Source organism: Pteropus vampyrus, unplaced genomic scaffold (assembly GCF_000151845.1).
Source record: "Pteropus vampyrus isolate Shadow unplaced genomic scaffold, Pvam_2.0 Scaffold156, whole genome shotgun sequence".
NCBI classification, from domain to species: Eukaryota; Metazoa; Chordata; class Mammalia; order Chiroptera; family Pteropodidae; genus Pteropus; species Pteropus vampyrus.
Window position 1 is genome coordinate 1,845,292 of NW_011888937.1, and position 17,243 is coordinate 1,862,534.

At 38.4% G+C, this 17,243-nt stretch overlaps 1 protein-coding gene across 1 annotated transcript in view; it reads right to left on the reverse strand.

The window, feature by feature from the left end:
- Positions 1–17,243, reverse strand: part of DNAH6 (dynein axonemal heavy chain 6) — a 262,220-nt gene that overhangs the window by 173,457 nt on the left and 71,520 nt on the right. The window contains exons 22-33 of the mRNA XM_023536421.1: positions 16,823–17,042; positions 15,371–15,535; positions 15,176–15,286; positions 13,765–13,890; positions 13,526–13,681; positions 13,071–13,232; positions 11,483–11,620; positions 8,171–8,338; positions 7,058–7,206; positions 5,606–5,713; positions 2,917–3,472; positions 2,007–2,129 (exon numbers count right to left, since the gene is read on the reverse strand). Of these exons, the coding sequence (XP_023392189.1) occupies positions 2,007–2,129; positions 2,917–3,472; positions 5,606–5,713; positions 7,058–7,206; positions 8,171–8,338; positions 11,483–11,620; positions 13,071–13,232; positions 13,526–13,681; positions 13,765–13,890; positions 15,176–15,286; positions 15,371–15,535; positions 16,823–17,042 (2,182 nt within the window). The remainder of the gene's footprint in view (positions 1–2,006; positions 2,130–2,916; positions 3,473–5,605; positions 5,714–7,057; positions 7,207–8,170; positions 8,339–11,482; positions 11,621–13,070; positions 13,233–13,525; positions 13,682–13,764; positions 13,891–15,175; positions 15,287–15,370; positions 15,536–16,822; positions 17,043–17,243) is intronic.

Sequence of the window (17,243 nt, forward strand, 5' to 3'; positions counted from 1 at the left end):
ATATACAGCTGACCCTTGAACAACATGGGGTTTAGAGGTGCCGACCCCCACTCAGTTGAAGATCCCCATATAACTTTGACTACATTCAGCCCTTTACATCCATGAATTCAACAAACTGTGGATCAAAAACAGTATTTTTTATTGGTGGTTGGGAATCAATGGTTGGGATTGGGAAAATACATTTGTCCATCCACATTTGGTTGAATCTGCCAGATGTGAAACTAAGAGATATAAAGAGCCATATATTTATTGAAAAAAAAATCACATATAAGTGGACCTGCATAGTTCAAACCTGTGTTGTTCAAGGGTCAACTGTATTAATGATTTCCACGATAGGTTTAGTTAACATCTTTAATTTCATATACATACAATAAAAATAAAAGAAAAAAATTTTCTCCTTGCAATAAGAACTCTTAGTTTCCACTCTCTCAACTTTTCTATATATCATACAGCAGTGTAAACTATAGTCATTCATAATTGCCAAAACTTGGAAGCAATCAAGATGTCCTTCAGTAGGTGAATGGATAAACTTGGTAAATCTATACAATATAATATTATTCCATGATAAAAAGAAATGAGCTATCAAGCCAGAAAGACATGGAGGAAACTTAAATGCATATTACTAAGTGAAAAAAAAAAAACCAATCTGAAAAAGCTATATACTGTATGATTCTAACTACATGATATTCTGGAAAAGGCAAAAGTATGAAGACTATAAGAGATCAGTGTTTGTCAGGGGTTGAGAGAGGGTGGATGAATAAATAGATGGGGTGCAGATTTTTTAATGCAGCGAAACTATTCTGTTTGAAACCAGATGGTGGATACATTATATTATGCATTTGCAAAACCCATAGGATTGTACAACACAAAGAGTAAACCCTAATGCAAACTATAGTCTTTAGTTAGTATATTGATAGATAATGTATCAATAATGTATCAATATCGACACATCAATAATATATCAACATATCAATGTATCAATATCAATAATGCATCAATAATAATATTGTTTCATCAATTTTAACAAATGTACCACAGCAATGTGAGATGTTAATAATAGGAGAAACCGTTTGGAGGAGAGGGAGAATATGAGAATTTTATTAAAATTTTCTGTAAACCAAAAACTGTTCTAAGTAATAAAGTCTATTAATTTTTGAAAAGTGTATTTAGGAAGGTTTAAAATCTATGGTAACCCATGATAAATTCTCAATCCCAAGAATTATTTTCTTTAATAAAGTACTCTGAAACTGGACCATAACAATTAGAACATTGATGCCTAAGAATGAGGAAAACAATAGTTTTCTGATTTATTTTTGGAGAGGGAGAGGCAGAAAAAAGACAGCTTTCTTTTTTGGAGTGGGGGCTGGGATGGGGCAAAACACTTTAAAAGATGGCTTGAAATTCTATTTTGGAATGAACAGGGTACAGAAGTTAACATGGAACTGAGCTGTTCTGAAGCTTCCCTTCACTTGGGGTGGAATAGTACTTATGAGGTTAGATTGTGTCATAGACTTACGACTGGATGGGACATAAACTGGTTTTTACTTCTCTCTGGCTCTCAGTGGTATTATGGTTTTCTACACTCTAAAAATGATGAAAGTACTGCCTGGAACGGAATGTCTTTTTCTTCATCGTGATTCCTTCATTATCCCAAACCTTCTACAAAGTCTTTTTTTCATGCCCCAGCCTGTTCTAGCTGTGGTTTGGGGGGACTCAAGGAAGTGGTTTGTGTTTGTATTTGAGAGGAACTGGTCTAGGGAGAAGCCGGGCATACTAGGCAGAAAACAGAGTGACTATGAAGACTGGCAGGCTGAGACAACAAATGATAAGGACAGAATTGGGAATATATAAACATTTCTGGAAGAATTATTAGAGAGAGGAACTAGGTGCAATCTTAGAATTCCCTCAATCAAGCACAATGAGGACTTACCATTACAATTTGGGCACTTAAGGGAAATGTGAGCCCTGACAAATTGAGATATTGGAGAGTATATGGTTGTACTTACTTTTCTTTTAATACGCTCCATCCAGGTTTTAACATAAGGCATCCATTTCAGTTCTTCAGGATCCACAAACACCATTCCACATCTACTGACTGTTGCAGGAGAGGCAACCTTTAGATCTTGCACCTAAAATTGAAAAAAAAGTTGAATAAGGAAAAGCTAATATGATACTTCCTTATTCATGAACCTTCAATGTTAATGAATCATAAGTTTAAAGTTTAAGTTAACACTGAAAGATTTTATGTGGAAGATAGTGGGAGAGCTATAAGTAATCAGAAATGGAGAAGTTATGTGAGCATAAGTTGAAAAAACCCCATAATTTTAGGAGGATACTGTTAAATCCTTATGGGAGGGATTGGGTAATTATTTCCTTTTCTTTTCTCTTCTTTCTTATTTCATTCTTGTATCCAACATGTAGCCTAATACCTAGCATATAATAGATATTCAATCAATGTTTGATGAATGAAGACAGTAGTGGTGATTATCTTCCATAAAATTTTGTCGCTGTATTTAGTCCACATTCCTCTTCCAAACCCTCCCTAAAATAGTCATACCACACTGTGATAATTCATTTACTTTAAATACTATAATTTTTTTAACTTAGAAAGCATTTCAAATCATGTAAAGTCATCTATACGTACTAGATACTTCCAAAGGAAAAGAAACAGATGCTGGAGAAGCCAGAATTTAATGTATTTCCTGTTTATAGGGAGATAGGAATGTTTGAGAGACCTTGGTTGTCAGGATGGACAATATATTACAAATGGACAATTTAATAAGTATTTAGTACATAAACAAAATACCATGGTAGGCCTTACAGATAGTAAAAGATACATTAGTGTGAGAAAAAAAATTATGATGGTATGCCGATTAATGAATATTTCTTTAATCCACAGTATGACATTACATTTACCTCAAATAACATGTGGACTTGTGGTGTGAGTTTAATCCTCTCACTGTTAGCCAGGCAAAGCATTTTGTTATCATCCAACACTGTATTCATATTTTCGATCCAAAGAGCATCCACGGGCCCATCACTAATGATCCATTTATGGTCTTCTGAGGTATCATTCACAGCTGCTCGGACACTTAGTGCCATCAAACCATCTTTCCACTCCAAGGTTATGTTATTAACTTCACCATATAATTCACCCATTGTAATTGATTTAGGATTAAGAACATATGTTTTAACCGGTTGGTAAAAGGGATTGTCTAGACCAAGTTTTTGCAAATTCCCTAAAGTTTCTGCTAGTATTTGGTAAACTGTGGTCTTGCCACCTCCTGTTGGCCCGACTAACATAACACCATGCCTTACTAGCATAGTTTCATAGAACTGTATCACTTTTTTAACCATACATATCTCAGGCTGAAGATTTTGTCTATTCATGACATCTATAATTGTTGACTGCAATATACCGTAGTCATGTTCTGGAATTTGGACTCCAGGAAAAAGATCAGATATAATTCCACTGAAATAACAAAAATAAAATCAATTAAGAATGGCTAGTCATTGAGTTTTCCCATTTGTTACTATTAATTGATTAACACACAGTCTTATTTTTCTCATCGATCTTTTCTTCTAAACACGTACAGTACTAGCCTGTCCTATGTGTTATACTAGAATCTATCATTTCTCTGATATTGTGTTTGATTTTGTTTGTTTCTTGCACAGTAGATCAATATTCTTAAGTATACTGGGAGCTTTTTGGGGTAAGAAATATCTATTATGTTTTTGTATTGTCTACAGTACAGGGCATAGTATCAAACATACAGAAGATGATGAATTTATCAGTTTATTTTAAAAATTATATTTCTAACTCAACTTTTCCCAAATGCATTTATGTGTGCTTGTAACTGTATGTAGATATTCAGAAAAATAAGATGGAAATAAAAATAGAAAACTAGTACTAGGTAAAAAAGGAGAAAAGGGAAAATTGATTATTCTGTGGGAAAGAGTTAATATGGGATTTCTCTATGAGTAAAAAAGGGGTGAAATCTATACCTCACACTATATACACAAATGCTTTTGAGACACAGTAAAGACCTTAATATAAAATGACAACAAAGAACTAGATGAAAATATAAAAGATGAATTTTGCACCACTGTGGTAAAAAGGTCTTTCTAAGAAAGACAAGAAATGTATGACTGTAAAAAATGTTGATAAAGTGAACAAATGATAACAAACAAAAAACAAACCTCTATGAGATAAAAGCCTTTATAGATGAACTTAATGAATAATAAGCTTAGAGAAATATATCCAATTTTTATACCAGATAAAATTTATGAGTTCCTACAAATCAGTAAGGAGCACAACAGAGAAATAACATACAAGAGTAATAAATATACATGACTAATAACACTAATAATTAAAGGAATGCATACAATAAAATAATGCACACATTAAAGACTTCTGGTCTCTCTTTAAAACATTTAAAAGGAAATGGGCATTTTCATAAAACCATTTATATAAATATAAAATGTCTTTAGACATCTTGATAGACTCTATCTAAATTAAAAATGTTCATATCCTATAATCTAGTGAAATTACTTCCTAAAATCTCAATTCTAGAAATATCATAGGTGTGCAAAGATAACTATGAGAATTTTCATCATCGTGTCCTACTGAAAGGGAGTGGACACATGTTCTGGGAAACAGGGGCATTGACAGAAGACAAAGGCAAAGAGAATCCCCAGCACAGTCACAAATGGACATCCCAGGGTGATAGATGTGCACTAGGGGTAATGGACAACCAGTCCAGATTAGAGCAGGAAAGAGGGCTCCAAAGAGACCAATTCAATAGAATATTCTGTATGATTGAGTGAAGATTTTTTTGTTTGTTCGTTTGTCTTTAGGAGATTTACACTCTGGAAAAATTTAGAGACAAATTAATGGTAGATTTATAGAGAAGTAGGTAAATAATTAATTTATATAGTTATAATTATATTGCAATATAACTATACAGAGATGATGGGTTGAGGGGAAAGATGCACGTGCATATCCTCATCTCTTTGTTAGTAACTTAATAGATAATATCTAAAACTGAAAAATGAAGAAATGGCAGAAACATGATACTAAAAAATATAGAAGGAAACAGCAAAATGAATGAAAAATGGATCAATGAATGAGTGGATCAATGGAAAAATGATTGCCTTTGGGAAGATGGAATTGGTGAAGGGCAAGGAACTGTGGTTCTTCATGAGATTAATTTATGACACTAGTTTATTTTTAAAACTACTATATATATAACTTGGATTAACATAAAACTAAATAAAAGTAGATATACATAGATAAGAGTAATCACATTTATTTTAAGCCCAAGTCTGATTTTTGGGGGTCAGAAATTTCTCTTAGATCGAGAACTTGTAACCAGTGCTAACTTATACAGCGCACAGCCTGGTGATCAATATTTTGAGGAAAAATGAATAATTAGATTGATGCTAAAACTTTAGTACCTTTATTTTAAAACAGTATTTTAAACTGCAGTAAGTATCCCTAAAAAGATGAGAAAGTATATTGTTAGAGACACACAATTTGCAGTTAAGACTGTTTTTTACCTCTACACAATAGCCATGCTTTCTTCTATAACATCTAGAAATTTACCTGAACAGAAGAGCATCATCTGTTAGGAATTTTGGCAAATTGGAGTCTCGTAAGGCTCTTATCAACACCACATCTTCATTTAGGTCTGGGTTCTCTCTTTTTAAAGACCTACGTTTAAAGAAATAACTCAGATGACATTGTGAGAGCATATTATTGAATGTGATTTTCCAAACCTGTGGGTCAGGGATTCCATTTGCAGAACGCTGTTGGGGGCGCCCCACTGCAGGTTCCCCCTGGAAGCAGAGATTGTGTTCCCTTCATGCTGAGCACCCATCTCCATCAGACCATGTGCACAAGCCAGGAACTAACTCTATAGCCTTCAGGAGAATGACAAGGACATTTTCTTAACCTCCTCCATCAATCCAGCCTGAGCTTACGTGCATCCCTGGATGCATCATGATGATTCACACCCCTGTGACTTTCTTTTCTCTCAGCCAGGGACACTCCACTTTGCCCTTTTGTTCACTCTTATTTCCCTTTCAGAACCTAGTCCAGTTACTCCCTCCTCTAGAAAGTTCCCCCATCTCTCTTCTCAGCAAACCTTGGATGCAGCCCTATGGTCGCCTTCACTACACTGAATCCTAGATGACTGCTCATTTGTCTGTCTTGCCCACTGGACTGTAGTTGTGTTCTTTGAGTGCAAGTGTATCTGAATGCCTTAGTATTCCTTCGCCATAAGTGGCAATCCTGTGAAGAGGAGAAATACTGTATCTGGGAGGTTAGAAGAAAGAACAGAGAGTTCACAGGGCAGGAAAATTTGTGCAAAACCAGGGAAACTGAAGCTAGGAAGAAGGGGCTCTGGATGTGCAGAGTACAGACCAGCAAGTCATTGCCTGAGAGGAAAGACTGGAGAGGTGACAGAGTCCCTCAGAGACTCTGGATCAGCTGGGGTCTCCAAAGGCGGGAGTTTGCAAGAGGATGCAAAGACATTGGGGCCTGAAAAGAGAAAAAGACTCATGCTTTACTAGAAATTAGAAAGAAGCTTGTCCTGGACCACATTGTAAAGACAGAGGTGAAGTCTTGGACAAAAGCCTGGACTGAAGATGGAATGATGAAACTGATGTTTTCTGAATGCTTCAGGCCTTGTTAGGCAATATGCATAACTTAATTACTGTATATGTGTAACAAACTATGCCCTTTAAATCTAGTCATCCATATTATGGTGGTAAAGGCTTTTATACAGTAAAACCCAATGTATGTGATAAGTTCAGGGGACATGAAAGTTAGCCAAAGCCTAGTTGAGATTCAGATTCAGTCTGGGGGCAACCACATTGGGTCTCACAGTGAAGAACTGCTGTGGGATGAGGAGTGTCAAAAGAATGATGACAACAGCAGCAATTAACATTTATTAATCACTTACTATGTTGCTTTAAGAGCCATGTGTGACTTACTCATTTAACGCATTTGATTACATGGTTTGGAATTTCACACTTGACCACCTTGGTTTCTTACCCAGCCATGACCAGTACAGACTTTACAGCTCTCATGCCAAAGTCGTAGTGATCCTGCTGAGAGAGCTGTTCACTGCAAAGCTTATACATCTGAGTCATCTTTCTTGCTAATATTTTACTGGATTCAAATCCTTCAGAATATAGAATTACCTAGAAAAAGTAAAATGCAATGCTTATACGATATTGATGACAATATATTAGCATAACACCAATGTATTCAAAATTCACTTTAGGCATTATACCTTTCCAAGTTGTTATGTCATTTAACAAAGAAATGTAAAGATTGGAGAAAAAAGGGTTTTCTGTGCCATAAGAATGTGGAAGGTAGGATATTATCTGGGGAGGCCTGAGCACTGATTCGGCTTTCTTTCTGTAGATGAAGATGTGGCCTTAGTGACATTTGGTTCAAAGAGCAGAGAGCCCATCCATTCTGGAGGTTGGATGGTGTTATAAGGTCTGAGTACAGAAGCAAGGCTTGAGCTTCTTTAATCTGACAGTGTCAGTGACAGCAGTGTGATCCCCTTTAGGCTCCCTGGGAATTCTTAGCTAGTATGAAGAAACAAAAACCAGTTTAATAGAAAGATTTCTAAATAGACACAGAAAGAACAAATACAATATAAATAATTAATTTATTAATGATTACTATTTTTGACTAAGCTGAAACAGACTTACAAACCAATCCCTACCCTCTATCATAGTGATTAGCGTTGCTGCTTTTCACATCTTTTGACTCTAATAAAAATAATACACAGAGATGTGAGAATAATACAGTAGTTTTTAGAATGAATCTAGACATTTTAATTCCTAGAGATGAATTGATAAACTCCAATAAACTGCTTAATTAAACTCATTGATTCATTCCAGTTTTAAGGACCTTCTATATTCCAGATACAATCCGGGACTATAGCAGACACACACACACACACACACACACACACGCACAGAGGGAAACAAAACATTCTATGTGATAACAATCATCTCTATTCTTATGAGAAAACAATAATGTATAAACTTTGTCAGAGTGCATTATAAAAAAACATTCTACTTAAATAGAATCAATGGTAAATAAAAGAAATGAGTTTGAAAATTTCCTAATTTATAATATGAAACTCACCTCTGCAATCAAGGCATAATTTGGAACCATCATTGCAAAGGGTCTAAACAGGGCTTTCAGATTATCTGGCAATTCTGTTCTGCCTGCATATCCAGGATTCATTGTGATGAAGGCTGCACAAGTCATAATCAACTTTATTTCCCGGCCCTCAAACATGAATCTAGAGAGCTGTTTAAAGAAAAGAGCAAGTATAAGTTAACACTTGACATTTGTAAATTTTTTCACATAATTAACTACTGTAGTCAAAACTTGTGTAATGGAGCATTCAAGCAATGACTACTGAAACATAACCACTAGACCACCAGGTTCAAGCAATGACTCCTGAATGCTGCTGTTGGACAAGAGGAAACATGTCTCTCCTGACTCCGTTCTACTGACTCCCACTCTCTTTAGGGCTCAGTGTGTCCTGCTCTCTGTTTCCCTGCTCCTGATCTGCCTTGCCCAAACTGTTTCTTCCTGCCTGGCCCATTCCTGCAGTCTTCTAGGCCTCAGCATCTTTTGCTGAGCTTCCTCAATTCAACTTAGACTTAATGGCTACTAAACCTTCTCCAGCCTCACTTTTTGGTATTCCCCCCAAAATTCTAATCTTAGTCCTTAGATGGTTGGGGCCCCATGGTTAGTGTCACTGGAGTTATTCCTTCTCTTTTATTCAGCAGCAACAACTTGTTGAATACCTATCTGTTGCAGGTGAGGCAATGGGTTAGGCATGGATGTAGAGAGCTGCAGGAGACTCATTCCTGAGCCCTTGAGAAGCTCTTGGGCTTGCTGCGTGGAGTCAGACCTGGAAACCGTGACCAAGCCATGCAACAGATGCTATAGGGGAGGTGTGTGCAAAGCCCATTGGGAGCAAAATCCATAGGAAGAGCAGGAAAGCCTGCTTGAGACCCGAAGAATGAAGAGGGGCATTTAGCATTGATAAGCAGAGGCAGCTATTCCAGTCAAAGGAAGCAGGAACAAGAAACTGCACTGCATGTTCAAGAAATGACCAGCTATTTACTCTGCTAAAGGGTAAAGTTCTAGGAAGAAAATATAAGTAGGTTGGGGCCTGAGCATCAAGAATCTGGCAGTATAGGCTAAGAAATTTAGATTTTGTCTCATGGGTTAGGGGAAGCAGAGAAGAATTTTGAGCAGAGTGATAGGATCACAGATGGCAATGAAGAGGTTGGACAAAATGCAGACAAGGGGTCTGTTAAAGAATTGTTATTAGGGAGATGATAAGAGCCAGAATTATGGAGTTATCACCGGGGACAAGAGGAATCTAGAAGATAAAATTAAATGAACTTGCTGATGGCTTAGATTCTGGGGTTGATAGGGGAAAAAAAATCCAAGATGGAATCTAGTTTTCTAGCTGAGCCATTGGATGAAAGGATAGACATGAAGATACAGGGAAGACTAGGATGGAGCTGGAGGATGTGTCATAGCCTGGAGGAGAAAATCCTGGATGGTACAACTGGAGACCAGTCCTGCTGCCATTAAACTGCTGTTTGTGTTATTCGAACTTGTAAATTTCTGTGCTTTTAGTTTCTTCATCTATTCCAGGGGATATATCTTTTTTTTTTTAATTCCTCCCCATGCCCCGCCCCTCCCCAACTTCCATCCCTGACCTACGGAAGGTGGGGCATCTCCTCCCACAGGCTTGCGGCACACACCCAGGGCCTGGCGCACCTGGGAGGCCTGGTGCACCTGGGGTATAGGCCCGTGGCTCCACTGGGGCTCCACTGGGGCTTGAACCCAGGACCTTCTGCGTGTAAAGCAGACATGCTAACCACTACTCTATGGAACCGCCCCTCCAGGGGGTATGTCTTGCACCAACTATCTCATGTGGCCACTGGCAAAATTGAGGATGAGATTTGGTTAGTCTCAGATATCCTTCTACCTTTCTTTTACATCACACGGTTGCTCTCCAGTTGGCAAGGCTTCAGTTCTTCCTCTATTCCCTCTGGTCCCTTCTCCCTTTTCCTCCATGCTTTGCTCTCAGCTAATTGCTCAGCAAGGCGATAATGGCTTATGAGTTATACTATATTTGGAGGTCCTTGCATTCAATACAGGCCTCCACAGAGGATCTGGCAGGCAGGACGGTGTATAGTTGAAGTAGAGTCACATAGATTTAGGTGTCTATCTTAGTTCTATGGTGTTCTCAGAAATATTTTTAAATTTCTTGGAATCTTTTTCCCCTGTAAGTAACCTTGGTGAAATGCCCTCTGCTTCACATAGGTTTGTATAAAGATAGAATAAGTATAAAGTATAATGACTTGTACAATTTAACAGCTCATTAAAGTCCAATTTCTGCTTTCTTTTGACTTGTTCTATAATTTGCTTTTTTTGTAGAGGTGATAATCAAAATATTTAACAACTCTTCAGCAGGGCGTCTTCAGATGAGAGTGGCCTCTGTCACTAAAGCTAGAGCTGGATCCAGAGGTCCCCATGCTATGTCAGGAGGAACCCTTATGGCTGGATCCTGAGGCAGTCAGGGGCTCTTCAGGAAGGGGCTAAGGTAGTGGTGGGGAACCCTTCAAGGGGTTTGGGGCAGTGGCTATTTAAATACTAAACAACTGGCAAGGCTGTTCTGGCTTGTACAGTCTGAGCATCAGTCTGCCCTTTGGTGATCTCATGACCACACCTCAGAAGGTCAACACACAGTGGTAGGAGACTTGGTCCCATCCTTCACTGCCATCAGCTTCCCAATACAAACCCCTTCTCCAGGAACATGGGCTAACTTTTTTTAACAGTAGGGCCACATTCGTGTCTTCATTTGATCTTACATTCCTTGGCTTTTCCAGTCCAGTGAATTCTGAGGAGCCAAATTCTTCCTGGTTCCCCCAGGACTTCTCTCCCATTTTTCTACCAGCCTAGGTTGAGCCTGAGGGCCATGATGAAGGCAGAGGAACCCAGGAGAGGGAGCATTAGAGAAACTTAGTGAGAACAAGGAAGGTGAGGAAGAAAGTAAGAGATGGAGAAGAGAGGGACAGGGTATGGGTACGTGTGTGTGTGTGTGTGTGTGTGTGTGTGTGTGTGTGTGTGTGTGTGTGTGTGTTGGGAGTGGGAAGAACATCTTTCCTTGAGGGCAGAAAGTAAGTTTCACCAACTCTGTATCACCAGTTCCCAGCACAGTGTCTGATGAAGGATTGTTTCTCTGTGTTTCCTGGATGAGGAATTCTCCCAACTAAGTCGTGTTGCTGTAGTACTCACCAATTACACTGGAAACGTGAAATAGGCTAAAGTTAGCATTGTCCTTCCTAAAATGCAATATGTCATAAGTTAATTACAGACTGAAGAAACATTAATGCCATAGACAACTGCCAGATGCTCTACCTTTGCAGCTTTTGCATTCCTAATGGTAATGAGTTGCTGTGCAATGACTGACAAAACTTCTATGTCAATTCGATTAAATTCATCAAAGCAGCACCAAGCCCCTGACTGTGCCAGACCGCTGAAGAAGCGCCCCATCATCTGAAATAAAAATAATGATGTTCGACTTTGTATTATATAGTTAAACTCCTTCAAAAGTTAAACTTTTAGCTGAAAATATTAAAAAGGAAAAAAAGGCAGTATGTGAGTACTGGGCTGTGTTAGAAATTTGCACTTTTCTACCAGGGAAGCCAAGTACAACTGCCAGTGACCTCTGTGTGGAAACTGATGGCTGATTTGTTTTTCTCTTGTTTCTGCTTTTGGAGGAGGCTCCTACTACCACCTTCCCAATGGCACGAATGAGGTGAGGGTGACAGATGGGAAGTCTTGCTCTTGCCACATGTTTGACTGGGGTACTGATAAGGAAAACCTTTGCCTTTTTCTGAAGACACTTTAGACCCTTCAAGAGATGTGGCTTTCCAAGTTAGGAATTAACATCCTAGAATAGAAGTTCCCAAAGAGTCATCTGGGGATCCCTGCCAGTCTCAGGTGGTCTGCAAGGTAGAAGTATTTTCATAAAAATACTAAATGTTATTTGCTTTTTTTTTAACTCTCATTCTCTCATGAGACTACAGAACATGAAAAAAATTATTGATATGGTTTCAATTTCCACACTGCAAATAACCTTCAAGAAAATGCTACTTGTCAAGTTTTGGTATAGTTTCAATGAAGAATAATGATTATCTGGAAGTTATTAAAATATTCCTCTCTTTTTTGGGTACATATCTGTGTGAGGCTAGATTTTCTTCAAATACTTCAACCAGAATAACATATCTCAACAAACTGAATGCAGAAGCAGGTGTGAGGATCTGCCTGTCTTCTATTATGCCAAACATTAGAGATTTTTGAAAATATAAAACATCACTCTTCTCATTAAATTTTTTATTTGGGAAAATAGTTATTTTTCACAGAAAATATGTTTATGCTAATAGGTAGTGGATTTATTATTGTTATTTTAAAACAAATAAATATTTTAAATGTATTGGTTTAAATTTTGAACATGATAAATGTCAGCGGATGTAATATATATAAATAATGGCTCAGGAGGCCTTGAATTTTTAAGAGTATAAAGGACGCCTTTGAGAAAAATTTTGAGAACTGCTGTATTGAAAAATATTGCCACAAATTCTCACCTTCTACATATTTCATCGTTAGTATACAACTCCCTGAATTGCTCATCTCTTTCCATAAGCTTATTCCTTGTTCTCAGATTTCCCTGCTGCTTTATCTTGTATCTATCTCATCTCTCTTCTTTCTGCTTTCTGACATAAATAGATTTTGAATTTTACCACCATTTGACAAATGCTCTCCTGGCCTTGATTCCTATCTTATGTTGTCTCTTCTCCTTTGCTCTGTTTATTCCACTTTACCATCCCTTGCCCACTAGTTTTCCTTGCCATCACCCCATTCTCTCCTCCTTTTGTTATGTCATGCTGCGAGTAGAGAAAATCACAGAAAGCACTAACGTGAGTGTTCAGATGCTGGATTGTACCTTGTAGTCCAAACCATCAGAACAATTGAAGACCACACACTGGATGGCAAGAGCTTTTGCTAGGTCTTTGGTAGTCTCGGTTTTCCCAGTGCCTGCAGGACCAGCTGGTGCACCTCCCAGGTCCAGCTGCAAAGCCCCCATGAGGCACAGGTAGCAGCGATCCTGAAGAAATTGATAAACTGTCGTTATTGAAGGGAACTGACTCCAGCCACAAATTCATGAGTCCTTTCCTTTCCATAGGAGAAAGGTCATTATTTTCTATGAAAGGTTTTATAGCAATTGAGGTCTACTCAAAGACCCAAAGCATGAAATTAATTAATGCAAAGCACTCTGCTTCACAAAGAGATATTCATAGTAAATCCTTTCAAGAGTTAATGTTATATGAAACTTTTCTGATTATTTTGATAAAAAAAGCACTCTTGTGTCAACATTAACCTAAGTGATCAGTAACTTACTGTGAGAGGAGTAATAACTAATCGTGGGCATGCACCCAAATATTCATAGCCATAAGTGTACTGAGAGAGTGCCATTCTAGCCACACAATTATCCAGGTCTATGTCCCAATAATAGCGTAGTTGTCTCTGCCAGTCGAAGGATTCGACTTCCTCTACCTACACAAGTGACGACAATGATATATATTAGATGCACTAATTTCGAAAGGAAATATATGATTTTACTTTAATGAAACAGGTACCTTGGCTTGAGCAAGTTCGGTGACTATGTCTCTTGCATGTACATCAATAGTAATTAAGGCAGTTATAATGTTTCTGTGTAATTTAGGAAGACTGCCTCGAACTAATGCAGCCAGGGCATTTAATCTCTACAAATTAAAAGAGAAATTATCATGATGAATTTTCAAAAGTCAGCTTACACATATATCTTTTTACTATTACATTTGGGGTAGACATTTGCCAAAACTACCTAATTTAAAAAATCTATAATTCTACGACCAAACAGGACAACAGTTTATTTAATTCCCATATGCCTTCTAAGAAGTACATACTATCTTTACCTCATTTTTCGTTAGAGGAAACTGAAGGTCAGAGAGGGTAAGTAACTTGATGGCCGTCACACAGTTATGAGGCTGCACAAATGAGACTTGAGTGGACACATTTGCCTCAGGAAAGCTCATAACCACCATGTGGTGATGTCACTAGGGAAGATTGTTCTCTCTAAAAATTAAATGAGGTTAAGGTAGTATACCTTATTTTCTGGGGCAGTTTTTCCTTTGATAATCAGAAAACATAAGCATTTTAACTAGGCTAAAGTTCGATTAAATAAAATATTTTTGTTATAGATGGAGCTCCTGATTCTAACCTAAATGGTTAAATATTTTTCAAAGAGGAGAAATTGACCCTTTTCAGTCATGAAGACCTTGAACTGCTGTGCTGAATTTTCATGTGTGCCAACTCTGATCAGGAACCTCCACACAGAGGTCAACCAGACTCTCCTTAGGGAGTCCTTTCTCATCTCTGGAGCTCTTTGACGTGAAATCCTATTGAGGACCTTCAATTCTCTTGAGGACTCTTCCCTTTTTTCATTTTAAGGATGATTCTTTAAAAATGCAACATTGCTTGAAAGTTGAATTGAATTTGGACTTAAAGTTAGATGTAGCTCTAAAATGGCAGTTTCCAACTACAGCTTAAAAATTCTTGTAGTTTGGTATTTAGATTCATTCAGTTATTTATTGTTTTATTGATAGTTACCTGAAGAGTCTATAAAATAGTAGAAAAGCACAACTTGAGCCTAAGAACAGAAATGGCACAAATCCTGGGGTTGTCCTGGATTGAATAAACTTCTATGAGAGACATCCAGTAAATATGATCTCTCCTTAAACGTTGCAAACCATTATTATCCTGACACTTTTTTCTTGAATTTTTTTCCTATTTTTATAAGTAGAAAAATACTATACAAACACCAAAGTAGTGTCCCTAAGAAAACTTGAACACAAATGGTTTCAGTGAGAATCTCAAAGCTTAGTAAGTCATGTCAGAGCATTAAATTTCAGAAAGAAAGTGAATTTGCATTAATCATGCCAATAAAAACCACTGAGACCATCTCTCACGGCAGTACGTTCAATGTCACCCTGTTAAAAAAAATCTCACCTCAAAGTTGACTTTTTCGAAAGCTTCCAGGGCCTCTAATTGATTACCATCTTCTTCCAAACACTCAGTCAAATCACGGCACCACATGATTTGAGAAATGGTCAGGATCACCTGCATGGAAACATCTTCCTTGAGTGTGTGACGCATCTCGCCAAAAAGGAAATCAGAGACGGAAATTCAAGGAGTGAGAGTTACTTGAGAAGGGTGGCCAGCTATCACCCATTCTGTCCTTGGTTTCCCCTGATAGTCAGCGATGGCAGCTTTGCACAGGCGACGCAAAGACGTGAACATGGCTTCTTCCACTTTACCGAGCCATTCTTCCACATTGCCTCGGGCTTTGAGGCCTTTTCCCAAGCTAACCTAGGAGACAATCACAGCAATGACAGCATGGCTCATTACATGGCTCTCCATAACAGACCCCGAGCCATGTAAACACGGAAGCCTGACCCCAAGCACTGGAACTTTCTATTGCTCCACCTCCCTTTACCATCTCTACTTATTGCTTTATTTTACTGCTTCCCTTTGGAGCCAACTCCCTGCAAGAGGAGTCTATGTGCTCCAAGTTCCTTTGCTTTCTTTTCCTCCTTGCTTTCATCTGCTTTTTGGCTCTAATTACTCCTAAGACCTGTTAAGGTCATTAAGGTGAGCAATGTTCTCTCAACTGTTAAATCCAATTGACCCTTTCCAGTCCTTTTCATATTTATTTCGTGTATTTCCAATGACCTGACTGCCCTGCTTGCCTGGGTCTTCCGCATCTATTTTACCCTCCCTTTAAATTTCATGCTTTCCCTGGATCCTAGCCTTGGTGCCCCCACCCTCTTCTGCATGAAGGATGAGTACATTCTTCTGCAGGAAGATCAATTCAGGACAAGTACAAGGTTTATGGGCTCCTTCACTCCTGAGGATACACTACTGTGCTCTAACTGGACTGACATCCTTGGCATTTCCCGGCACAGTTCCCTCGTCTGGCATGCGCTGTCTCCCGTGCCTCCTCTCCACCTTCCTTGGCTGCCTGTGCGTGTGCGCATGTGTGATTCTCTGTGACGTCACTTAGTTCCCCACAGTTCACTTGTTCGGCATTTACTATATTCCAGGCACCGTGCAGTGCCCGGGAGACACTATGAAGCCCATAATGAGCCAATAATGAAAACACACTTTTATAGCACTCACTGGGTACCGTTCTAAATAATTTACATATAGTAACACTTGGAAATCCTCAGCATCTCATTACTTAGGCACAATTACTAATTCCCCTTTTATAAATGAGGTTAAAGGTTGGGACTTGAATCCAGGTGGTTTGGCCAGTCCAGTAGAACCGGCGCTCCTAACCAGTCCACTCTTGTGTCCATTGTGGAGAGTAAGACATGGCTCCAGTTTTCTCCACTCTGTTCCCAAGAACAGAGCACATGACTCTGTTATTGCATCTACTGTAGTGCTTTCAAATTGTTTGTTTGACTTTGTCTCCACTAGAGATTTTCGAGGGCAAGAATTTTATCGTGGTTATCTCTGAAACTGCTCAGCCAGCAGACTACTAGGAGTGGTAGCACTTGATGAACACTTAGAGTGACAAGGAATAAATCTCTACCATCAACCCTAGAAAAGTAACAAAGTTTACCTATAATGAATTAGAAACAAAAAGTACCTTACCCTTTCTCCCTCTGGTGACAGCATTGCTAAAATATCATTAGTATAAACTTTTTCTGGCTCTCCTTCCACACCAGGAATTTTCCCTTCAGCAGGAGGCAGGAGAGCAAATTCGAGCTTTGAAATGGAGTCAAAGCATTTCCTTAAGTGCGGCTGCACAGCTTGGGGATTTCGTGTCTGGGCCAAAATCTCCAGAAGTTCATCATTTGACAAGAAGTAAAATCTGGATTAAAGAAAATACTTAAACTTTAACTTGAAATTGAATCAAAGCCTTACATAGACATAAAAGATAAATTCCTTAGCCACATCTCTTCGCCATCCACTGATTTCCTAGGCCTCTAAGCCTACTGGTCCTGGGTTTCTGGGGATGCTACATGTCTCTAAACATGATTGTTGTGAAGATTAGTGTGGATTCACCTCAAAC